This window comes from Olea europaea, chromosome 10 (genome assembly GCF_002742605.1).
Source record: "Olea europaea var. sylvestris chromosome 10, O_europaea_v1, whole genome shotgun sequence".
Classification (NCBI taxonomy): domain Eukaryota; kingdom Viridiplantae; phylum Streptophyta; class Magnoliopsida; order Lamiales; family Oleaceae; genus Olea; species Olea europaea.
This window is the reverse complement of record NC_036246.1, coordinates 41,541,874-41,568,186: the sequence shown is the minus strand read 5'-3', so window position 1 is coordinate 41,568,186 and position 26,313 is coordinate 41,541,874. Positions and strand designations below refer to the sequence as shown.

Here is a 26,313-nt window from a genome sequence, read left to right as displayed (position 1 = left end):
AAATACTTTTAAAGTGGGAAGAAAAGATGGGTTGGTTTAACTTTGTTAGAGAATATTGTTTTGATGGGGGCAATTTCTTCCCCAACTCTCTTTGCAAAGTCATTAGACTCGGGGGAGCGAGGTATCAGAGGATGGGAGTATTGTGTGAAATTTAATCATATTTTTTGTGGATCGACTATTTCCATATTTCATATAAATGCATTAGCTTATATATATATAAGATTTTAGGTTGCCCATTTTAGGTCCATCTTTGGAGCATGATTTTTTTTTTTTTTTTTTTTGGTTAATTTTTTTTTTTTATTTTTTTTTTTTTTTTTTTTTTGGATAATTCTTGTTGTATATAAAAAATTGTACATAATGGTGTCCCCCAACTCACATGAGTGGAGCCCACTTGCATATTTATATTCAGGTGGGCCCCACCCATGTGAGTGGAGGACACCATTATGTACAATTTTTTATGTACACACAGCACTACTTTTTTTTTTTTTTACTACTATAAATCCACGTCAAACATTTTCCTTTTGATCCTTTAAATTTATGAAAAGAGCAAGCTATTCATCTAGAGTATAAATGATTAACAATTTATGTGATCGTCATTGTCACATTGTCCAATGTACAAAAACGCATTCCATCTTTTGTTTACAATGATTACATTGTTACATATACCTATGATCATCTTTACTCTAGATGAATAACATTATTTCTTATGAAGAAATAACATATAGAGACAAAATATCGAATAGAACAATACATAAAAGTACACGCACACTTGTGAATTCAAAGGCAATCGTGTACTTTTTATATCTAACATTAAGAGTGAACAGCAATTAACACTCGAATATTATGGTGTACAAATGTTATAGGGCACCTGAATTTAATATCATTCAATGTCATAGACTTATGGTTAATTTTTAAGGTAGCACTTTTTAAGCGTAAAATGTAAATATCGTTAAAATATGGAATATTTATCATCACACAATGAATTGAGTTACTTTACTTAATAATATTGACATTTTAATATTAAACTTTAACAATAAGTATGCTATCAGTGTCGAACTTGTCTAGATCAAAAGAACTGTTAAATTTCAAGATTGATACTCTCAAACAAACCATCATCTTTCAAGATGTGCTAATATTTTGATTTTCTAGCGACTCTTACCATTTATACCCTAACTAGTATCTCTCCATGTACAGTAGCCAAGAAAACAGTGCAACTACCTTCATAATATCTATATTGTATGAATAATGCTATTCAACACCGGTCTAAGTGGCCACATTTGATAGATTAAATTAAATGAATCATGTGACATTACATTTAAGTGAACCTATCATTTAATGTCATACAGTTGTCACCTAAACTGGTGCTTGACATCATTGGTGTTGAATTGCATTACTCAAATTGTATACAGCCCTCAAGGTGAATAGACAGCTTCTTACCACCTCTTCCAGTGACATTTATCGTTTCATCGTGTTCTTCACTTTCTGGGAGAAATTATTTATAAAAACTTTGTCTGCAAAGGTTAAAGGGAGTTCTTCACTGGCCGCCTCCCTCCAATCAGACCAACCTTCCAAACTACTCTCATCTTTCGCTCGATTCTCGTTATGTGAGACGGGATCCTCCGGTATATCCCGATACAAGTGTTTTAATATAAAAAGAGCAGTATCGTGATCTCTCCAATAGTTCCTATAAAAGTATTCCCATAAAAAAGTATCATTTTTCACATTCCATTTCAAATGTAACAGTTTGTCAAGGTTGGACGTGTGAAAAGATGCAAAACAAAAAGCAAAAACAGGAAATAGTAAGTTCAAGATAGAAAACTTACGTATGTGAACCAATGGCAGATATGAAGGGATGTCGAAAAGTTTTATCCTGCATTACCAAAACCAAAAATAGATCAAAACCAATGCCTGCTTTGACTCCAGATGCATCTAGAGACTTTGGTGCATGTTTGGCTAATCTAAAAATTTGTACCTATGAGTTCATAAGTAAGCTTTATGACAAACTATAGTTATTGAAAGTCCAAATTTGACTCCAGATGCATCTAGAGACTTTGGTGCATGTTTGGCTAATCTTAAAAATTGTACCTATGAGCTCATAAGTAAGCTTTATAACAAACTATAGTTATCGAAAGTCCAAATTATGATGCTTACGTATATTTGGCTAATCTTAAAAATAGTACCAATGATGTATTCAAGTGAATGCTCTCAAATTTGATGCCGTAAGGTTAAAAACACTTACTTGTAAAACATGATCAACTCGGCCATCTTCACTCCCTGTTAGTCTTTCCATCATAACTGAGCCATATGATCTCTCTTCTTTTTCTTGGTTGTTCTCTGATTCATCTGCAGGATAGACATCAATCAACCAAAAGAAAATGTTGTGTGGCTGAATGAGAATTTCACGGCTCTCTATTGCATAAATAATTGTCCTGGACAACCTAATAGCAGAAATTGGTTAACAAAAAACAAAGCATGCTTACCATCCTGGCCTGCCTTTTTCCTTGATTCACACATTGTAAGCACTTTAACCTATTCAAAAAGCATACAGTAAGACCTCGTAGTATTCAAACAGCACATAGAGAAGAGAAAAGGTGAAGAATTCGTTTATGCCCAATCCCTCTACTGCTACAGCTGAAGTGCAACCCCACCAAAAGTGGTTCTTTAATGAGATTATTGCTTTGTTAATTACTATTTGCTACTTCAGGGCTTTATAAACGAATCATGAAGTAATACAACAGAAAACTAGTAGTAACCCACCCCTACTGTGCTCAACTGATCCATCAAAGCCTGTGAACGTGAAGCCAACCCTTCCTTAAACTCCTGTTTGACATAGAATGAGCATGAATAATGAAGAGGAAGCCCAAAACATACATTACACATTGCTACAGTGCACTTACTTGATATCCAACATATAGCCGCTTCCCACCTCTGTGGTAAGGAATAATGACAGGACGTTTGTGTACAAACTCTTTACAGATTAGTGGTTCTATTCTGCACGAAAACCACATTTTTTCTTATGAGGTTTGTTAGAAGAAAAAACGGTTCAAGAAATTCCCAAGAGGGTCTAAGACAGACCTATATGCCACAGGATCATAAGGATGGAAGATGTTGAACATTTGCCGACATACTGGCATCTCTTCATTTATATTTTCATCTTCCCAATACTCTTTTCCTTTGCCTAAAACCAATAGACCAGAAAGACATTTTAGTGAACTTGAAACCGAATGCAAATGAAATATAAATTTATTTATCCGACGGTCACAAGGCAAAATAAATATATATCAAATTTCTCAACTTGAACTAACAAACCAAATGAGAAAGAATTCATTTCTAAATATGTAAAAGAAAGTAGAAAAACCTATATAAGAAAATATAATGCATGTACATATTTTGAACAAAGCAGAAAATCATGAAAAAGAAAATGCCACAGTACAAGGATTTGCATTCTAGAGATGCAAAAATACCAAGAATGTGCACTAAAAAATCAAAGGCAAGTATTCCAAACATCTTCAGAGAGGACAAGAATGGTGAACAGTATGCTAGCATCAGCAGCATGCTGCTAACTAATAAAATTTTCAAGTTGCAACAAATATGTTCTTAACCTCTATCTAGGGGAAAAAGAACACAAGGGCGAAATTTTCCACACAAATTAGAACAGTGAAATATGTTGAATGCATATTGAAAATTGTAACAACTAAGAATGCAATCTAATCTTCCCTAGGATCCAAAAAACTTTTCACGACACTCCTCAGAATAGGATCCCTTGCACGCCTCTTCCTACCCAACTCACCAATAAGAGATAAATGATAATGACATTGATAATGGTAAGTAACTACACAAATAAAAGAAAGCAGAAAATTATAGAATATACAAGCATAAAGTATTGACCATACCGATCCCAATACGAATGTTGCGAAGGGCAAGAAACACGCCTAGAGGAGAGCCAACAGCAAAAAAAGTGTCAACCTGACATAAAAGGAAAAATCGATTTAATGAACAAATCTCGCATGAAATGCAAATGTTGACTGAAAAAGAGAGGTTGGATCGCAAGGTTGGAATAAATACGTAGCAGATTACTAAAGTTACTCTTTTTAGAAGACAGTCCAAGCTTATTCTTGAATCGACAAGAGTCCATAAGGGTAAGTCAACAACGGGAAAAATACCTTAAATTCTAATTTTGTATATCTTATTTGAGGTGTATAAGTCTTCAAGGAATCACTTTGCCCAGGTGGAACCCTCTCAGAATCAGATTGACTAATTACAGTTATTCTTTTCTCCCCATTACCTGGTAGTGTAACACATGCAATCGAAAATATTGAACTAGTAAATACCCAGAACTTAAAAAACTAAACAAGAAATAGTCCATCATTATAGGTGATCAGCTTGAAGCCACCACTTTTGTACCTTTGTTGTCACTTCTAGATTCATATTCTTTAATTTTGGCTTTAAGCAATTCAATCTGAAACACAGGTGTATTTGTGAGAAGATAGAGTAATATATCAGGAGAAATTTAAAAAATGTACAAACATAGACCTCTTGGCTGAACGATTTAATTATCTTGTCTTTATCACTATCAGATGCATCCGTGTCAATTTTATTTTCACTACAATCTACAACATGGCTCATCATGCTAGTTGATTCATTTATCATGTCGCCTTTGTGGGAAACTGAGTCATTCCAATCAATAGAAGGTTCAATATTTTCCTCCGACGATGAGGCATCATTTGGCTGCTGCGAGGCAACATCAGTAGAAGTAGACATATCCGACTCTGACAATGTAGGGGGGCCCATTGGATTACCGGAGTCCTCGGTAGTTTCTTCCACAAGGTTTGGAAAACATGGCTCTTCAGTCATATTTTCTTTATCTACAGAGTCTACGATGCTCTTACTAGTCCTACTGGGGTAAGATGTCTCATTCATGTTACGTTCCTTGAACATCCACTCCATTGGAAAAGAGGAAGACAAAGTCCCTTGATGACAAAGGATATCGTAAGATAGAACACTCCCCAAAGAATGACCATATAAGGAAACCTAACAAAAGTAGAAGCAGAATTGGGTAAGCAGTCTGTTTCATGAGAAATAGTCTTATTCAAAAAATATTAAGAGGAAGAATTTCCCTGCTCTATCAGCCATACATATATACCTTTCCATCATAACCAGGATTCCTCTTAAGAAACTTTAAATACAATCTGTTAAGCTGGTTTGATACCTGAACAAGAAATGATTTCATTCAGAACTTCACAACACATAGATAGTTTATATTTAATGGTGTTAAAATGTAATTCCTGCAGAGCAACCCAGAAAGGGTCAATTTCCTCATGTTACCAAGTAAATTCTGTAATGAGAAAAATGTAATCCAGTGATAATATTCTGAGATGGTAAAACAGTAAAAATTTGAATGTCAACGTGCCATGTTCTAAGATAAAAAATAAATAAAAAGAAAAACATATATCATTGATGGCTAAAGAGAGCCTTAAATAGACAATTTTTTTCTTTAACAGGTTTTGAAAGAGATAAATAGCAGTAAGGAAATTAGCATGAAATAATAGAAAGGAAATGAAAATAATTTCACAACGAACTAGAGTTCATAGACCTATGTGGGGCAACCTGGCAACACAGGATCGATGTACTTGACCTAGATCCGGAAGGTAAAGTATCTGAGCAAGACTTTCTAGTTAGTCTTTGGATTGAAAGAATTAGAGAATCTTTTTGACTCTTTACAAGCAATTTATAAATGTTCCTCAACATGGCTGAAGGCCGAATTAGTCAGGGTCCATACTTTTGCAGCTACCAAGACTGTCTTAGAAGTGATTGCAAATTTCAATACAACATACCGAGTCAATGATAGCCTGACAATAGATAGGGCTCATGTAGTACAAGACATCATGAACTGTAGCACTTAACATAGTACGCAGCCCTCGAACACCATCCAAAGTGATTTTTTCGACTGCAGCTTCACCACTAAGTTTTAAATCCCTCCTCCACTGGCAAAACAGAATAAGATGAAATACAGAGGAAAGGAAACTTTAGTTGAGAATAAGAAAAGGAAGTGCAAAATATTTTCTCATATTCCAATAGAAAAATAGTTAACTTTCATAGAATGGAAAATAGAAAAGAAAAAATTAAATCGAGAGAAACATGCTAAAGAGAGTGCACCATCCACCTGACATGGAATGAAGAGAACTCTTTGAGTGCCATGCTGGTGTGGAGTTAGGTGTCGTTCAGCCAGGTTCGCTGTGATATGGCGAAAATTTCCAACATCGTCGACTAAATTAGATTTCTCCAACCTCTGACCGATACCATGGACCATAAACACTAAATGTCGAACAGGAACCTGCAGAAATAATTATACACACTTGCAGTTTAGAGTATCTTCTACTTCATTGACGTTCATCACTCTCACCAAATATAAGCACCAAACATAAGCACAAATAATGCTCGTTAATAGCCAAGTAAAGCCTGAAAACTAACACTAATACAAAACAATAGCAGCTGATTAATAAAAATAACTGTGGACACATATTGAGTGCTGTATTGAGTTCAAAATACCAACTCAAAAGTTATGGAAGCTGATGAGTAGATCGACAAAGCCTTTTGTTATTCTCCACAAAAATGTAACAAAGCATTAAATATAGAAGATATTAACTTTAAAAAAAAAAAAAAAAACAACAACAACAAGAATAAACTACATGAAAATATTTCATTACACGGCGACAACAAATTGTTACAGCGAAAAGGTGAGTAGACAGGATATAACTTGCTCAAGAGTAAAAACTCCTCCTGACTAGTCAATTGACAATAGAAAAATGACTTAACCAATCCTAATGGGAGATAGACTGACAGAAACCCAATTGAACCATCTTTTCTAGACATAAATTAAAACCTTAATTACCATGAGCTGTTAAACTTAGCAAAATTAACAAATCACCTTTAAGTTGAGCATCTACTTTTTTTTCTTCCCTCTCCATACACAACATACTCCTACGTGGACTAAGCACCTAAACTAACAAGAAGTATCTATTTTGCATGTTACCATCATTATGTTTTATCTTCACCAAATGTCCGAGAAATTTGTTCCCAAGTCTACATCTTGTATGATACATTTCAAAATAAACATATTATATTAGGCCATAAGATGTTACTTTACATACCTGTGAACAGTAATCATCCATTTCCTCCTCCTGCTTCTGACGTAATTCGTCCTAAATAATTATAAAACAATAATCAATCACATTATCAAGATATCCTTAGTGGGTTTTCAGGGGCACTAGGAAATACAGATGGAGGTTTGGATTCCCCAACCGAATATGTAAAAACAAAGTCCACAAATTCATTATCTAAACATATTTTGGTTTTTTATTTTTTATTCATTTATTTTGTTTAACTAGAACTTGTCATGAACAAATAATAGATGGCCTCTATAGCATTACAACTTTATATCATTCCATTTAGAGTGGATCCTTTGCATTTTTGTGATTCACAGTTTGTCCTCACCCCAGTACAGAAGCTAGAGAGAAAGCACCCAAAAGAAAGACACAAGAGTGAAGAGGAAAAGATTAAAACTATGTTATCAAACAACAATTATAAGTAACAAAGAGATACCTGTGTTGGTTTTGGTGATTGGGATGGAGCATATCCACGTCTTAACTTGATGCCATTCTTGCCAACACCTATGACATCGCCAAAACCAGAAGCATCAGCAATTAACCAAGCTTCCCATGTATCATCCTCCCCAGTAAAAAGGGCATGTAGTCCCTGAGATCAAAAAGCCAACATATAATGATATTCAACTCTCATAAACAAAATAGTGCAATGTTATGTTGAAGACAGACAGTGCCATACTGGTGTTGAGCCTTGCAAATCAACTCGAGCTGCAAAGAGACCCGATGGTTGAAAGGTTCTTCGATGCCAAACCTGAAGGGAAAGCATCCTAGTTCTGTCAGTTTTTATAATGACAGTTATTATAACAATCCATACCCCGATTACTAGCCATTAATTTGACTTTAGGACCTTAACGGTTTATGAAGACTATATGTTTGACTTATATTTTTATGTTCTGATATTCACTTATGCATGTGTCGTGTGCTAATTGGATTCAACTAGAGTTACAATAATCAGGAAAATATACATATTCTTACATGACGAGAAATCTTGGTCCAAGTTTATTTGTTTGAAATAGGCAACGCTAAGGTATCAAAGCTCGGGTTAGCCTAAAATCCGACAATCCATGGCGGACAATACCTTCAACAGCGAAGACTCCAGAATATCCGATTCAGCAACCAGCAAAACTGAATCAGTCCCCAACATGAACTCGATTGGAATGGACAATTCATCCTTCCAACTCAAAGTGGAAAAGCTCAATGGGAAAAATTACAGAGTGTGGGCCCAATCAATTAACTAGTGGTCGATGGAAAAGGTGAGATAGGATACCTTATCGGCGAGACAAAGCAACCCACAGAGGCAAACCTCCAAAAACAATGAAAATCTGAAAACTCCATGGTGATAGCATGGCTGGTGAATTCAATGAAGCCTTCAATCGGTAAAACTTACCCATTTATGCCGATCACAAAAGACATATGGGAAGCTGCTTGAGACATGTATTAGGAAGCCAAAGATTCATCCCAAATCTTTGAAATTAAAACCAAACTATGGCAAATGAAGCAAGACATGGAGATGACATGTTTGTGGTAAGAATTGGACTTGAGCATCGAAGAGGTATAGGACAGCCCCAAGGATAGCGCGGTACTTTTTGGGAATGGAAGTGGCTAGATCAAATAAGGGTATGAGTGTTTTACAACAAAAATATGTCATAAACTTTATAACTGAAACTGGGATGCTTGGGTATAAATCGAGTGACACTCCTATAGATGTTAAAAGGAAGATAGACAATATGGGAGAATCAGTTGAAAAGGACAGGTATCAGTGACTGATTAGATAACTAATCCATCCGTCACACGCAGACATTGCATTTGCAGTTAATATAGTGAGTCAACACATGAATTCTCCGAAGGAAGCTTACCTAGAAGCGGTCTACAGGATTACGAAATACCTCAAAGGCTATTCTGGGTAAGGATTGTTCTTCAAGAAAAATGAAAAGAGGGAAGTAAAAATATTCATGGATGTTGATTGGGCAAGATCAATACAAGATAAGAGATCAACTATAGTCTATTGTTCCTTCATATGGGAAAACATGGTAACATGGAGAAGTAAGAAGCAAAATGTAATAGTTAGAAGTAACACTGAAGCAAAATTTAGAGCAACAGCTCAGGGACTATGTGAAGGACCGTGGCTAAGGAAACTTTTGGAAGAACTACAAGTTACAATAAAATTAACAATTAAACTCTATTGTGATAATGAAGCTGCGATCTACATTTCACTCAATCCAATACAACATGATCAAACCAAACATGTAGAGGTAGGCAAATACTTCATCAACGAGAAAGTCGAAGATGGAACTATATGCATGACCTACGTCCCTACCAAAGAACAAAAGGCAGATGTATTCACTAAAAGGCTACACAAACAACATTTCAACGATTTTATCTGTAAGTTGGATATAGTTAATATCTACGATCCAACTTGAGGGAGAGTATAAAAATCCCATAAGATATAATGGGTGATTATATAGGAAATAATTTATTTCTTTATTATGGTGATTACGTTCCTTTTTCTTTCATCTTATTGTATTATAAATTGAGGTGCAAAATTGTAAAGAAATTATTTAAAAAATAGAAAAAATTTCTTCTCAATCCTGTGTTTATGTTCAAGGAAAATAATTTTTTTGGCTATGGTTTTAAGAGATTTTTATTGAACATCTTTTATGTTTAAGTTAAATTTATTGAACCTGCAAACTTGCTTTGAAAAGATTAGTTAATTGTTGTTAACGGTGGTAATCTTTTATTTTTACATACTTGAAGCTCTTAAGTAAGTTTTAGTGATACTCAAGGTTTAAGCCCCCTGGAATCACAGTTATTGATGCCACTAAAAAAATTATTCGAAAAGGAAACCAAGATTTGATGAGAAACGAGCCCAAAAGTTGAGAGGAAGTTTATCACGTTCCACTCAAAAGAAGATGCATATTTATAATGTAAAGAAAAGCAGGCAATCATCCTGCAACTACTCAGTTAAAAATCATCTTCTCTTACATGTAGAGAATTTTGGAGACATGAAAATTAGAAAATCTGAGCGCCACCATAATTTACTAAATCAAATAATTAAAAACTCCAAATTGGAGGTATAATATCGCACCTGGCTGCGATATGCATATTCCAATTGCTCGGCAACATCTTCCCTTAGTGGAAGCCAATCAAGACCCCCTTTGCAGGCAAACCAGTGACCTCGTAACACGCGTCGATTCTCTCCATTCCAATAAACAGGAAAACAGTGTCTCTTGATCAAATCTACCTACAACAAATGCAATTCAACAATCAGGAAGTTCTTCTATACTTTAGTTTCTCTTTTGCGTTAGTTCTTCTATACTTTAGTTTCTGTTTTGCTTTTGTCCTCTTGGGAAGATAAGTGGGTAGCAACCCCAAGAATTTAGGTCGACTGTTGAACTACAAATTGCAGTTATAAGCCCTGCAACAATTAAAGACTACCCATGCCTGTTCATTTCTCCTTTAATAGTTTAAAAAAGAATGCGGCTATATGCACTCACTAGCATAACATCACTGAAGAGAGATGATCATAGAACAGAAACGATATGCACGGGGAACCTTCGAGAGTTCAAAACACAAAAGCACCAAATTTCTCCAATAAGAAACACAGGAAAGAGGCGGTAACGATCTTTGATTAAACTTCAAATGTGGATTGTGGGAAAAGAAAATACAATTTTACAGTTAAAAACATCCAGATGATTCAAAAACTAACAAAATCTGGACTATATACACATGAGCTGAAATAATTACCTGCAAAATATATGGAAGCACTAGGATTGAAAGACCTAATTGGAAAACTTAAGAAACCGTAAAACTTCCTTTCAAGATAGATTTGCTAGAGAAAGGGATGAAGGCACGCATGATATCAGTTGAGAAGGAGATATCTGGCCCAGGCAATGCCACAACATGCAACTATATATAACTGTTAGAATGAAAGTGATGATTGGCAGTACAATTCACGAATAACCCTTTTGTCCTCTTGACCATCACTGTATTATATACATCATCAAGGCATTATGCGGGGCAGGAAAACAACTGTATGTTCCAGGTTTAGTCTCCATTGCTGCACAGGCATATCTTTTTTAAAGGATGTGATTTAGCTGTCATGCATGCTAAAAGATGTACGACAGTATCACTGTTAAAAACATTAAGAGTATGGGACGTGTTATAAACACTTAAAATTATGAACACTTTTTGTCGAACCGCTTTTTACCCACAAATTTCATAGGACCCACAAATAGTATCCACTTTTCCACCTCTCATTTTGATTTGTTTACAAACATTACTATTTATAAACACTTTCCAAACATACTCTAATTGTTCGAATAACAGTTTCTTCAATACAGAAGGAAACAAACAAAAATAATAGTAAGCAATATGACGGATGCAGAAATTTGTTGAGTGTAAAATCCTTTCATACCTAAGTTTCAACAAAATCACAAAATTTACAAGAGTCCTCCAAAATTACATTTTGCCAAAAAGCAGGGATGGCATCCATAACAGTAAATAAAGGTAAGGACTTGTGTGCTTTAGGCACGTCATACGTAGACTTGAAGCAGCTCTCGTTCAAAACAAAGAACACAATCTCAGTAGGGAGACATAGACCAAAACAAACATGGACTATTGTGGTTCATTTCTAATATCCACGAGATGTGGGAGTGAACCGATCAGAGTAGTTAAAAAAATTTATATAGTCAACCAAATTTTCTGGGGAATAAATCTTGGTTTATTGCTATTTGTTTGTGGTAGAACCATGCACCTGTCGCACAGAATAACAGGTTACTCAAGTGCAGTGTCTTTTCTTTTCTGAAATTATCAGAGAGAAAAGAAAAAAGTACATAATACCATATACTTAACCACTGAAAATGAGTTATATGCTTGTTTATATGGATAAGAAAGAAACCTGACAGAATAGTACATGTGCTGTGGAAAAAAATGGCAAATGACATCATACTTCATTTTTCTTTTTGATGTGTGAACAGTGAAAGAGAGGGTACATGAGCAAAAGACTCAAAAGATGGGCATTGTAGAATTGAAAATATCAAAATGCAAGGTCTCCCACGCATAATTTACTAAAGACTGGGTATTTTGGTACTAGGAAAGAACCAAGCTTTAGATTTCATTATGACATTTGACGGAAGACTTACATTCAACAATGTTTTATTTATACGTGATTAGGATCAAGTCAGGATAGAAAACAAGTGGTACATCTAAATTTATTACCTAAAGCTACAATACATCAATTGTATTGAGAAGAAGGGGTATAATCAATAACAAGTAGTTGATTTGATTGTGATCCACGAAATATCAGTATGTTTGATACTCAATTTCTGTGGCAGAACTTGTCCATTTTTCTCCTAAATGTTGTTTCATTCTCCTAAATGTCATTTCATTTCTGCCTTTGAAGTCCCCTCTCCCCTCCCCAAGAAAAGTCAGCTACTTGCGAGGCCAATTTTAGCTCTCAAGTAATTGGCGACGATTTTTTAAAGGTTCTTGTCTCTCCGTACTTCCCAATGTTGATTTCGAAAGGCAGTTTTCGGTTACTTAAAGGTCGTGCCGCCACCTGCATTCCTTTGCTAAAAATGAAAATATAAATTTACCATGCAGTGTTCTCAAAGTTCTTTATTTTTAATGGGGAAATACATATGTATCCCCCAGCTAGCTGAGCCAATAAGAATTAAGTCTACAGATAAAAATAATACCTCATATAATCCTCCCTTCACAGGGACACCAACTCTCTCTTCTTCAATCGAATATAGTCGGTCCGATTGAACTTTCTCTGGAGATGATTTTTCCTTGTGTTGACTTGCTTTAGAGCTGATACTGGGCTGCCCCCTTGGACCTTCACTGCATTCTGCAAACTCTTTCCACCAACTAGAAAGCAGTTCCTCCTCTCTCTGTATATAGTTCAATTAATGCCTCAGTTACATATAAAATACAGAAATTTTAATTTGAAACTGAGTAATAATAGTTTCTAGCATTCTGTAGTTTCTTTCTATGCATGGACTTGAGATAACAGATAAAACACAATGAAATTTATATCATAGAAGAGAAGTGAAATGTCAAGACCTCCAAGAAAGATGCTTCTATAGCAAGAGAATCCCTCATACCAAAACGAAAATAATGACCTTTTCCAACGATTTCTGTTCGAGGGACTGATGCAGCTAGCTCTGAAAACCAGAAAGTGGGAATATGTTAGAAAGGTTTATCCATTGTGCGAATGACTGTTGGCACTAGCTGAACTAACTTTTCCTTGCATCTTACTCCCACAATCAACCACCGACAGTGGTCAATAAATGGGAACAAGATTAAAGAATAATTCCAGAGCATAAATTGCAATAAAAATTAGAACATTTTCCTCCTTGATTAGGACCTTACCATTTATTCCCAAAGGGACCTTGCAAAAGTACCACCTTACATCCCCTCCATCCGATGGACTCCTTGTCTGAGCAAGATACTTCTGCCTACCATCATGCTGCTCAATCTCATGAGCCAACCTTCTTATATTTGATGGTGTATTCTTCAGCATGTCTGGTGAAGTTTCCTCTACCCCACCAGAACTACTAGCAGCGGAAACAGATTGCATAATTTCACCCTCCTCACCTTGAAATCAAATAAAAATTTTACCAGTGATTTCACCAAACTATAAACCAGAATCTTCTTGTCCTATTCTACTCAAGGAAATCTGAAAATGCAGTTTCTTAGTTTTTCCTGAATCAACCTTTATTCTAACTGAATTTCAAATTGACCAAGAAAATAATCACCGAGAAAGGACCATAGTCAAGTAAACTTTAAAAGGGATTTCTTAATTTCCTTTACTTCAATTATATATTTTTGAGGTTTTAAGCCAAGATGGGCATGATCAAACCATCTCCATATTCCAAAATCCTCAAAATTATCAACTGGTACTGTTGAATGGAGAAACAGAATGATCAAAGCAAATCAAAAATCTTTTTAAAAAAAAAAAAAAGAAGCTAATCCCGTGGTAGAACATGGAAAATTCAATCCCCGGAGAGCAAATTCTGAGTGTTTGGTGATTGAAACCCAGAGAAGAATCGAGAAGTGGAAAAGAGAAGGTAAGAAGAAAGGAATTTAGGGCATAATTCCTGCAAAACCCCAAATCTCGATAAAAGTATTGATATATGTTGATTAAAAATGGAAGAACCCAGAGAAGCACCTAGAAAGGGATGACGTTATTTAGAGCAATTTCAATTCCAGAAGTTTCAAAATAAAAATATATATATAAGGAAACGATTTTGAGGGATTTGTTTAAAAATGACATGTTATGGTGGAAAATGCTAAAAGGCCTCTCTCTCTTCTTCTTCTTTTTTTTCTTTTTTTTTTTTTTCCAATTTTCTCTTCCTTTTTTATTTTTATTTTTATTTTTAATGACCCTCTGAAATGTTTTAACTCGAAAATTGCTCCAAAAATAAAAATATAAAAATTTCAAATTGAACGAGGAGTTTATACTCCAAGTCATCATTTTCACTATTCTTTTTAATTTTTGCGAAGTATATGCATTGTGTGCTTTATGTAACATGCTGAAGAGTTCTGTATATTTTAACTTTTCCTAATAATAATTTGATAGTGTAATTAAGTGTTTGTTAGTGATTTCAGTGGGTGTATTGAATGAATGTGCTATGTTTGGGATCTTTGACACAACTTTATGTCTATAAAAATTACAGAATGTCCTGAATCCTAACATAGTAAGATGCCCATTCTTGTAAAGGTCTTTATATTCTGTGCAATTGAGGGAAATCTTTTATGAGTTGGGGAATATGTTAATTGATGACACCTTGGTCTAAGAGCTTTTTTTCTTTGAGCATCACTGACAAAAACACACATGTCAAGATCACTTGAACTATGTTAGGAAGATCTTACATTCAAACGAGATGTCCATTGACATGATTTATTTATGTTAAAGGTACCAATTTTGAATTGGTTAGCTTTAAAAATGCAAATTTGGCTATTTCCTTCCACAAGGGCCAGCTTTGCCTTCTTGGTGTATCCATAGACAGCTACTTTTCAATCTCATCCACTGAACAGAGGTATCAAGGATTAACCTCACGATTGCAGGATGTTAATAATTGGTAAGATTGCTTCGAGACTTAGAAACTAAAAGTAATAATCCTACAAAGGCTGTATTTTATCGGCCAAAATTCTATATAATATACCATTTTATATTCTATAGATGAATTGGAAACCATTTTCATATGTAGTCAAATAATCTTGTAGTTTGGGACGTGTCTATTGATGCCTCTAGAAATTCAGAGAACTTGATAATTGTCGGTTATACATATGCATGCATTAAGCTGTGTTTTCTTGTAGTTGGAAATCGATATTATGACATTAACAGTCTTTAGAATGAAGGATGCTGATTCAATAACCTAAAACTATTTATTTTTACATAATATTCAATTAGCTAGCTGTCATTAATGTTCTGCAAATGTTCAAATGAAACTTTTTGAAATTGCTTACTATGTCCCTTTATCTGGATTCACCATTTCACCTTCAAAAGCTGCTGACTTATATGGGTTTTGTAATTTAACCTGCATGGCTGTTATTTGCTTTTGGTCTGAATGGGGCTTCAGAAAATGATATTTTCTCTATTGATTTTAGTTTGATCTACATCCATTGCAATTTGTTTATGGCAATGTCCAGTCGAAGTTCTCTCATTTATCTTCTGATTTATAGCCTGTACAAGTCTTGACGTGTTTTGTGAGGATTCGTCACACAGAGAAATGGCACTTAAATGAATATTATCACCAGTGAATTATGTAGAGGCGCATGCTTAGAGGTACAGGAAATGAAGTACTCCTGTTGAAAATATAAAAAAGTTAGCATTCTGGACCGAGAAACTGATATCTGCATATATATTGTAGTAAAGTATGCTTGAAATGATTTCTGGTTGATTCATGTCATCTTGATGAATAAATGGCTTTTCCCAACTTCCATATAGGATTGTGATAAAAATGGACGTGCTTATTTTCCTTTTTTTGAAGGTTTATATTATTTGTTCTGTTTCTTGTGTGCCTTCTCTCTCGCATTACTTTGATATATGCTTCTGTAGTTTGCTGTCTCTTTCTACCTGGTTGTTATTGCATATTTGTCCTATTAATTTCAGTTCTCTCTCTCTCTTTGAATTGGGCATGTTATGACTGATCTGATGTTCTAGTAAGTTGTTTCTTGCAGTTCTTTCTTTTCTGCTTATTGTGTATATATTTATGCTTGTTCCTTGCCAATAAGATTATTTTCTTTTGTTTTATCCTACTCTTTTTTCTTCTTTTTTTTTCCTCTTTTCAATTTTGTTTAATTTAATATTAAACTACTCGCCTGACTGAAATCTCAGTGTCATTCCACAGTTTTTTTTAAGAACTTTTATTTGCTAACTAATGTTGCTCTGCCTGCCATTTAAATTTCTTTGCTTAGACCGTAAGGCCATCATCTCTCTCCGGTGGATACAATCACCAGGCTTTTCGTCCTTATGGACCTGCTTCATCACAATGGGGATCTCGTGGTCCTCATCATGCACAGTTCTCACGTTATGATCAGCAAAGAGGGCCATTTCCTTCTCAAAATTCACTGTACCCAACTCCATCATATGGTAATTATCCTCCACAAGAAGCACCAAGAGGCAGTTTCGGTCCAAGTTGGGAGCAGAGGCCCACAGTGGCAATGCAGGCGCCCTCGCCACAGGTTGGTGATTAACTTAATTCTTCTGTTGGGCCAGTTTCCACTTCATTCTTAACGTCCCTACTCATGTTCCTGCCCCTGCTATGGGCTCATGTCCTTCCCAGGAAAATTGCAACTATGGGCAGCCACAGGGTGCTGATCATGGGCAACCAGATTCTTATTCTCAAACACCTGTTCAACACTATGGTCATGGATATGGCGAAGTAAAATGCGATCATCATGCTTCTGCACAACATTATAAGCAAGTGGTGTCTCAGCAAATAGTTTATGCTCAAGGTGGTACACATCCTGGCTATGCTCCACAGGATTAATATGGCAAGGCCCCTACATATGGCATGCCACCACGAGGAAGGAACCCAAGCTCAATCTTACGTTCAGCCTAGACCAAATCAACCTGGAGAAATGCCTTAGCAAGCTCCTGTATCTTCAACTCAAGCATATGGCCAAAATGTGCCACCTCAACATTCATACCCATATGCATCTAGTGCACCAATGCAGCAAAACTATCCTCCCTATGGTTCCGTACCCGCTGCAGATGGATACAATCACCCATCACCTGCTACAGCATCTTCCGCTTATCCTCAACAAGCTGCTCAGCTGGTTGCTGGGTATGGTCTACCTGGTGGACCGGGACTTGCAGGTGGTTATCCTTACCGAACGCCACAGCCTGGCTACACTGAAAAACCTGCTGCAAATAATGCTGTTTACGGTTATCAAGCGCAAGCAGATCTTGCTTATGGAAGTGCCCAAGCTCCATCAGCTTATGCTGCATCAACTCCTGGACAGTTGGGTTATGGTCAACCAGCTCCAACACAGCCTGGCTATGATCGGTCCATTCCTCAGCCAGCAGGGGAGTACGCAGATGTACCCATGGCAGCTGGTTATGGGAAAAGTGCGTCGCCCCAGCCTGTTTATCCCTGATACAATGCAATTCAGACGTGCTGCACATCGCCGAAATGTTGTCAGATCTACTGGAGCTGGGAGGGATATGGCTAGTTACATCATGTTTTTTGATAAGTATTAATAAATTTCTTGTTAAACCTGCTTTTCCGGGAATAGGAATCTTTCGAACGTGGCCTTTTATGACGCTATTTTAGATGGCAAATGTATATTTGGATAGGATGTCAGTTTTCCATTATTGGGAAAAAATAGGCTTAAACAAGGGGTCAAAAATTTGGGCATTAACATCTTTTTGTGAAATAAACAATTTAATCACCCTTGAAGCATTTCGAAAGCGAATCAACGACCACATGGCCATATTAATAGGTAACTTAACTTGCATTTAAACAATATTACCAATTACATTGTGATGAATAAATCCAACCTCGACAAAGTGAAAAACTAAAATGACGTATATATTTGAAAAATAAGGCTTAAAAGGCATCCTTCTTAAGTTAAAATCTGCTCAGCTGATGCACAACAAAATCATGTTACAACCTCATCCAAACTACGTATAAAACAGAGATAATTTGGATCGTTTTCACATTCTTCACCATTGAACGTCAGGATTCTTCATTTACAAGAATGGTCGACTCATTACCGACTCCAAGTTCAATTAAAGATGCCATATCATCCTCAAGCAATATAGGTAGCGGAGAATCCTGTAAATCCATGAAGATACCCGTATTAAATTTAGCATACCACCGGATCTTAACTCATTTTGATTTTAGGAAACCATGCAGTACTCTAGCCAGGGAGTGATATTAAATCACAGAACACTAATCCAGTATTTTTATGTATAACTTTTTTATCTGTGCCTAAAAGTTAGTTTCCATGAAAGTAAATTTTGATGGAATAGTAACGTTTGGAAATCATACAAAACAAGTAACTAAAAAGTAAGTTTGACAAACTTACTTTTAAGCACAAACAAACTTACTCAGTTCAATAAGTCCAACATATTACTAAACCGTAAGATAGAAAAGCACTCAGATATTTTGGGCCACTGCACAAACCTCTTCTTGAAGAAACAAAACTGGCTTAACAGACTTTAACTTGAAGAAACTCTGACACAGGTTCTTTAGCTTTCCGACCTAAACCAAGAGTGGTGTATACAGTATATTCATCGTAAGCCACCAAGAAAGACCACCAATGAATAAACGTGCTATGAAAAAACAGAGGAATCTCACAGTTGTAGTTGCAGGCAATTTTTTCATCACCGGGGGCTTTTCACCAATTGATGCTCCAACACACTTCAAAGAAACAGCTGCATATGGGAGCATGAACTGTAAGATGATTGAATATCTGAAATCATAGAAGCTAATTCCAAAAATAGATTCATACAGATGAGTCCTGAGGCCATTTTTTGAGGGCCTGTTGCTCCTGTTAATGGCCTTTCATCCTCAATTCCATGAATTTTTTTAAGCTCAGCAAACCTACATATCACGGCGGTTCATAGAAATATCCAAGGATAATTACTAATTTACACTCCTTAACTATTAACCCTCACTAATGAAGATAGCTGAATACAAATGAAGAAGAATATTAATGCTATTAAACAGATGAAACAATAGAAATACATATGCTTATTCATCAAGAAGATGGTCGCAGCGAACTGAAGATAACATACTTGAAATATCTGCTCAAAAGTTGTACGGTAGTCTTGAGACATGCAATAATTTATATCTACATTTCACATCTCAGTTGATCTTTTTACTTCTCTCCTTTCTACACTACCTCCATAAGTAAAGGATAAAATAATATAGTGAACTACATTCAAAATTCACCGTATGACGAATAAACATATGATAAGCAACAGCAAACTTTCTCTCACTCATTAAAGGAATCATTCTAGAGATTTGCTTTTCGGAATCTCAAGCTCAAAGATTATAGGAGTCCTTGCACAGATGTGATAACAAATTATAAGCAACAGTAAACTTCTCCTTACATTCGTTAATTGAGTATATCTTTTTTGTCTTTAAGAGCATCTTCGAGAGACTCTTTATTTATAAAGAGCATCTTATGTATTATATATAGTCAAAAATTTTACGCACTCTAACAATGCTCTCTATTTTGACTCTTAATTTTGCTTTTCTCAAAAAATATTTATTGATTTCTTCTCATATTTTATTTAACATAATTTTTTATATATCAATGGCCAATCAATTTAAATGCATTTCGAATGGTATAAGTAGAGTACTGAAATTTGTGATTTATTAAATACAATCATTATACATTAAGAATAGAGAATGGGTTTGACTCTCTAAATTTGAAGCCAAACTCACTCTCAATTTTAAAAAGTCTCTTGAAACTCACTTTTAAGCATTAGTTCCTTAAAATAAAGAGCATTTTATATTTAGAGAATCTCTTCGATATGCTCTAAATTCATTAACTAAATGAGGAGAAAACGTAAGATTATCTAAATAATACTAACCAACATTTGCAGATCAAATGCTAAAGTGTCCTAATATTGACCACACAAGAGCTTTAATTCATGATGTTAAGCATTTAGTGGAGTTCAAACATTGATACAAATCCTGTGATTGGTTCATAAAAGAGAATGACCTTTAGCTATGGCAGCCAGATGAGCATACTCCATTGAAATATATAAGTTGAAAAAGGATGTGGATCCGTACAATTTGCGAACATAAACAATGCAAAGGATGCAATATAAATGGAATAGTTATTGGCAAGCAGAAGGTTCGTCTTTCTTAGGGACTAATTCTGGGAAACAAGCAGTCGAGAATTTGTTAAGATGGTAATGAAACCCTAAGGGAAGTCAATTGAACCGTCCTCTCAGCTGCCTTTTCGCGTACTTTGAGCCAGTTGGAAGCTATCATGTTAGGTCAAGGACGGAATCATGGCGGCTGAAGTTTTGTGTCAGGCTCAAAAGATGGCAACTTGTGGCTGTTCAAAAGAAGTAGTTTGAGTTTGGGCTCTTAATTCATAAGTTACACTTCTTGTTTTGGTAACATTATTTGGGTTTTACCATAGTTGGGCTGCATTATATAGGCAACTTTTGGATTGATTTATCAGCATAATTCAGGTTACTCTAATTAAATTGGTTGTTTAATTTTATTGTGGGTTGAATTTCTTCCTCGGCTTTACCCTAAAATCTGGGAGAAATATTCTTCTATTCAACTTCTTCATCAACAAATTTTGAAGAAGATGATGTGCAGAATGACTAAAACGTGAAGGTGAGAGAGGCATGGGAGTGCAGATCATTGATTTTTGGTTGCTATAAGTTAGAATTTTGGATTCTCAAAGGAGGATCATCTTTGAGGTTTTTTCTATAGACTGTTTGGTGAAATTTCTTCCAATTGCAGCATCTTGGTCAGCGATAAATTGCTGAATTTTTGGCCGGTGTATTGGCATTAAAGCTTTTGTCAGAACACAAATTATGTGTTCAACTAAGTTCTCCCGACAGATAGAGCTCACCGTGTGTGCCAACACATTTCGTGAATTTCCTTTGGAAATTCTTCTTGGGGTGTGAGCTCTTTGGAGTATTCTTGGAGTGGCTTTGGAGTTGTTTTTTGGTTGTTTCTATACTATTTTGTTGTTCTTCATCTCTCGTTGTCACCAGTTTTTATAGTTGGTTGCTCTGATTTGGATTTCTTCTTCGTGGACACAAGTATTGTCACCATCGCAGTTCAAGATTTCAACCCTTCTCAATCTGTAGTCAAGTTTAGCCATGAGCCACTCATAAGTTTATGGTTTTCTTCCAGGAAATGTTCAAAATTTAACAAATGGAGAAAGAGTGAAATAAACAATATCATTGTTATCGAGAGAAATATACTTTCATTATGTACACTGCCAAATCTATTAAACTACCTACGCATCCGTTACACATAAAAAAATCCAAATTTGAACTGCCAAATGCCAAAAGTGCAGAGAAAATATGACAACCACATAGTTTAAAATCAAAATGATGTGATTGCATAAAAAGATTAAGAGAATCACATACCTCAATGAAATGAAATTTCATTGGAATGATCAAAAAATAAAAATTACCTGGGGTGAAGCCGTGTAATTTCTTCAGGGTTATCATGAAACTTCGACATGACTAATCGAACATAGCTGCAGTCAGAAGAAATTCAAGTGACGTCATGCTGAAAGAAATTATTCATAATATAACAGGAAAATTAAAATTAAATAAGGTAGCCTCTTTAAAAAATTTTGTGATATTCCCAAAGAAAACAGCACAATTCATATCCCACACTTCTTTCTAGCTAAAAAATTGTAGATTTTGGTGTGCAACAGTTTGAAAACTAAGTGTATTGTATGAAACCATTACAGGTATATTTATGGAACCAGATGTACAAAAATCACGAAGACTGAAATATTTAAACAACTAGATATGGTTGATATGGAGGAAAATTGTGGCTATTCCTTTGTTTTTGGCAGTACAGATGTTCAAAAGGTTTAAGCTCCAAAAATAAAGCTGAGGACTAAATTCCTGCGAAAATAATTGCTTTGATTGTAGGAACTCGTGGACATTGTGACAAATCACACATGGTGAAGGATAGCTTTTTATCTGGATAGGGGTTCAGAAGTGGAAATCAAAAGCTTTAAGAAGACTTGTGGTAAAGAGTTGCTAGCAAATTTAATTAGAGAGAGGGGGGAAAAAAGAAAAAGAAATTAAACAGAAGATTTAATGCCTAAGAGTCACATAAGGCCTTCAGTAATTTTAACAGTAGAATATTCACAGAGGCTTTTCAAAGATGAAAATGATCCAAAACAAATTTTATGGACCAATTAAATCTCTTAGGATTAAAGATAGAAGTCACCAAGTCCTTTCCAGATATGAGTATAACACTGATCAAATCCCATATAAACACGTATTGATCAGGAGAATGAATAAAATGAAGAATCACTTTGTCAGGTATTCATCAAAACCTTGGAGTTTTCACTTGGTTTCTCATTTCAACTATAAATGCTTGAAGGGCTTTGAAATGTGACGATTAGTGCCTAACATGACATATTAAATTACACAGAACATAGACTAGAAAGTCAAAGCCATACCGAATTTCAGAGTCCTTTCTTTCTCGAGGACTAACCTGGAATAACAGGCATATTAGAATTATGATAACTGCAGAGACCACAACCCCAAACAAGTATCGCTAGATTTCAGGAGTTTACCTCACTTCCATTTAATGTTTCTACTTTCGCCAAACGGGCAATCAAAACAAATCTGGGTACACCACCTTTCCCTATATCTGCTATAGGGTTCTCAGAAAGCCTTATATCCTAGATAAAAATAAACCACAACTATCACGTATCAATAGAGAAAGAGTAACATTTATGATCGATGATGAGGAGCCAGAGAATTTCTTGTATAGTATACCAAATCAATAATTTAATATAATGCATATACAATAATAAACTTTCTTTTTATTAAAGGTACAGAATTAGATAGGTAGATGAGCACATAGTTGCCATGAATTAACAGAAACAACTAATTTTCTGAATTGGTACATTGGAAACACAACATGTGATTGCATCATTAATCCCTTACCCATCCTCTCCACCCAAATTGAAAAAATGGAAGTGATTAATCATCATCCATTGCCTTGTTTAAGAACCATGTGAATTCTTTTAAGTAAATGGGCCACAAAGTGTTATGTTCGATTGTACTCATTCCTAGTAATACTAATACTTGCCAGCATAGCAAGTGATGGAAATAAAGAAAAGCCATGCAAACTGGATCCTAATTAGGTGGAATCAACTTATGAATTAGGATTGAGCTTGGATTGTTCATGCAAGGAAAGGACATCTATAAAACCTACACAAGATTTAACTTAATTTTAGCCTTGTATCTGTTTGAAGCCAGGCATAGCATCTAATGCAATCTGATAAAAAAATTATGAGAATATGACACTATCCACATGAAGGTAAAACTGAACACAGTTTCGTTCTCTCCTTATACTACGGCTCACCCTGTTAACTCCAACATGTATTATTACACAAATAATAGATATCAGATTCATCATACATTTTACAATGTTACATATCATCCCTCACGGGTAGTATATAAAAGTTGTACGGACAAATAAAAGAATCAAAATATAATGCTCACCACCAAGTTGGGGAAAGAGTTAAGTGAATCAATGGAGTCCAGGTCTTCAATTTTGTTACCTCCTAATAAATTAAGCTAGCAATCAATACCTTAAACAACAAAGATAATAAGAGGGGAAGATTGGAAGATTGGTAGCACAAGCAGTTATGATATTACCTAAAAGAAGGCACTGCAAAGTATTGAAAGGCATAGGATTTTTGTCAAGAGACTCGCAACCATTGTCTAATTTATGTGTTGTACCATAATCAGGGTACCATATGCGATTCAAATCATTCTTGTTCAAAAAAAGCTGCTCCAGGCTATGAGTGCAATAATAAATTTCAATCATTTGAAAGACCATACAAATGTTAAGGGCATAAAACCAAAGACCCATTACTATTTCCTTTCCAATACCTCTTCAACTGTGAAAGCTTTAAGATTTCTGCCCAATCAGCTATATAATTGTCTTCCAGGTTAAGACAGCGCAGAAAATCAAATCCTTGGACAGCTGTGGTAGACACTGCCTGGAAGAGAGGGATGCATCAATTTTGAAAAGGGAAAAAAAAAAAAAAGACCATAAAAAATCAACAGTTTATATTCATTCTCAGTTGCAGAAGATAGAAGTTTGATATGACAAGAATAACAGAAGCCATCAACTCATTTGAACTGATTCTAGAAAGTCCAGAATATCAAAAGTAGGATCCACACTTATGAAATGTGCAGGTAGTAGAATATTCATACTAGTTTCAATTCCCAATAAAGGCCTTTCTGCATGTTTCATACTGATTATTATTATGCCGGATGCACTATAACCAGCACAAAAAGTACTTTTAGCTATCTAGATAGTATCATAATTATAGATGTTCCGATATGGGTATTCGTTTAGTGCTTGTTGAGAATATTTTACCATATCACTCATCAAATGCTATAGGCCTACAGCTATATTGAATAGAATACCAAATTAATGAACTGCTTCCCACACTACCCTTGCCTCTCGAGTACCAGCCCTAACTCGAGACTCTCATCAGCATATTTTGATAACATATGGTACTATTTTCAATTTTTAGTACGTGACAAATCTAGCCACAATTTCTTCCCTTCTATATTTTATTTCTCTACTAAAATTTCCCAGACAAATATGATCTTATGAACATTTCTAGGAAGCCAAAGCGATCGTTTAATTTCCAATCTCTTGCAGCGTGTATAAAAAGGTAAAGAAATAGTTTTACATTTCATATTTAAAATGACCTTGAGGTGCTTGAATCAATATAGAGCAAGCAGCTATATTTCATCATCTTTAATTTGTTTACTGTTAAAGATTGCTGGTAGACTAGTGTGTTGCACCATATGAATTCTCCATCATCATACAATAGTTTCAGTTCAACAAAAACCAATCACCATAAAAGAAGCACAGACCGTAATCTCTCTCAATTTGTTTCCCAAAAGATGAAGCTCTTCAATGCATGGCAGTGAATCTTTTAGCATTTCGACCTGCCATAAAACATAAACCATTACAAGGAATGTTCTAACCAAATCAGGTAACAAAAGAAAAGAAAACTACACAAGCCAATACCTGCTTCCAGATCACGCCAGTGTGGTTCAGAACTAAAATCCTTATGTTGTTCAGCTGAGGCATAGTAGTTATGTCAGGCGACAAGGAATTACAGGATAGATTGAGAGCAGCAAGAAAAGGTAATGCTTTGCAGATGATGCCAACATCCTGCAATGAACGCCCAGAGAAAGTAGTCCTTCATTCAGCCATGTATGGCACATAACTCGCAAAAAAAATTCAATTATGAAATTGAAGAAAGTGACAGTTGAAGCCCGTCAATAACAATAACATTGCGAAGTTCAGAGCTGAAGAAAATTAGAGCAGTAATAAACATCAGCATATCCTAATTTCCTGATTCTTTGGTTCGAAATTCACAATGCCTTTTAGGCCTTCCGAGGACCTTTATCTAAAAAAAAATTCCTCATAAAGGAGCAAAACCATGTAGAATGAGAGAATGTAATCGATTTACTAGCTGAAGCAGTAAGACATACATTCCATTCTGCAAGAAGATTTCCAGTCAAATCAAGCTCCTTTAGATCTGCAATAAAATCGTTTCCATTGGCATAAAGTTCGAGCAAGAAAAGTACAGTGGTATTGACGAGGAAGGTTCCAAGAAGATATATCCAGAAAAACCATAAGAAAAAACAAAAGGCTTGATAACAAGCAGTTTTCCAGAAGTGCTAGTGTGCATGCCTTGAAGACTGCTAGGTGCGAGGTATTCATTGTTAGCCTCAAAGCTTAAGCTTTGAGTGCTCCTGGGTTGATGCCTTGACTTAATGAGGCAATTGGCTCAAGTATAAGCCTTAGGGAACCTGAGGCACGTGCTCCACAGTTTTTTTCTGTTTTGTTCTTTGGGGCAGGTAATTTCCATATCCAGAATGTTCTGCGAGTTTATTGGGCTGTTTATACTGACCTGAATG

General features: G+C 35.4%; 3 protein-coding genes across 4 annotated transcripts in view; 1 reads left to right on the top strand and 2 right to left on the bottom strand.

Moving 5' to 3' along the window:
- Positions 1–1,068: 1,068 nt before the first annotated feature.
- Positions 1,069–14,384, bottom strand: LOC111402307 (phospholipase SGR2-like). The gene is made up of 21 exons (XM_023030525.1): positions 13,536–14,384; positions 13,227–13,327; positions 12,860–13,054; positions 10,249–10,404; positions 7,843–7,914; positions 7,603–7,755; positions 7,152–7,202; positions 6,164–6,334; positions 5,835–5,984; positions 5,144–5,209; positions 4,534–5,031; positions 4,405–4,459; positions 4,164–4,285; positions 3,894–3,966; positions 3,076–3,178; positions 2,898–2,991; positions 2,758–2,820; positions 2,481–2,529; positions 2,240–2,343; positions 1,824–1,870; positions 1,069–1,684 (listed from the first exon to the last, which is right to left on the bottom strand). The coding sequence occupies exons 1-21, from the start codon at positions 13,741–13,743 to the stop codon at positions 1,456–1,458; spliced, it is 2,760 nt and encodes a 919-aa protein (XP_022886293.1). The 5' UTR covers positions 13,744–14,384; the 3' UTR covers positions 1,069–1,455.
- A 1,227-nt stretch (positions 14,385–15,611) lies between these two features.
- Positions 15,612–17,771, top strand: LOC111400682 (glutenin, high molecular weight subunit DX5-like). Its single transcript, XM_023028076.1, has 6 exons — positions 15,612–15,730; positions 16,117–16,248; positions 16,350–16,371; positions 16,587–16,853; positions 16,955–17,053; positions 17,262–17,771. The coding sequence occupies exons 1-6, from the start codon at positions 15,612–15,614 to the stop codon at positions 17,769–17,771; spliced, it is 1,149 nt and encodes a 382-aa protein (XP_022883844.1).
- A 413-nt stretch (positions 17,772–18,184) lies between these two features.
- LOC111402306 (tubulin-folding cofactor E) overlaps positions 18,185–26,313 on the bottom strand; it is a 10,902-nt gene continuing 2,773 nt past the window's right edge. For both annotated transcript variants that reach the window (XM_023030523.1, XM_023030522.1), the window contains 13 exons: positions 25,885–25,931; positions 25,415–25,561; positions 25,258–25,332; positions 24,256–24,365; positions 24,019–24,161; positions 23,863–23,924; positions 22,926–23,033; positions 22,809–22,843; positions 21,798–21,863; positions 19,131–19,222; positions 18,977–19,053; positions 18,803–18,880; positions 18,185–18,451 (listed from right to left, as the gene is read on the bottom strand). In XM_023030523.1, coding sequence (XP_022886291.1) covers positions 18,353–18,451; positions 18,803–18,880; positions 18,977–19,053; positions 19,131–19,222; positions 21,798–21,863; positions 22,809–22,843; positions 22,926–23,033; positions 23,863–23,924; positions 24,019–24,161; positions 24,256–24,365; positions 25,258–25,332; positions 25,415–25,561; positions 25,885–25,931 — 1,139 coding nt within the window. In that variant the 3' untranslated portion in view covers positions 18,185–18,352. The remainder of the gene's footprint in view (positions 18,452–18,802; positions 18,881–18,976; positions 19,054–19,130; positions 19,223–21,797; positions 21,864–22,808; positions 22,844–22,925; positions 23,034–23,862; positions 23,925–24,018; positions 24,162–24,255; positions 24,366–25,257; positions 25,333–25,414; positions 25,562–25,884; positions 25,932–26,313) is intronic.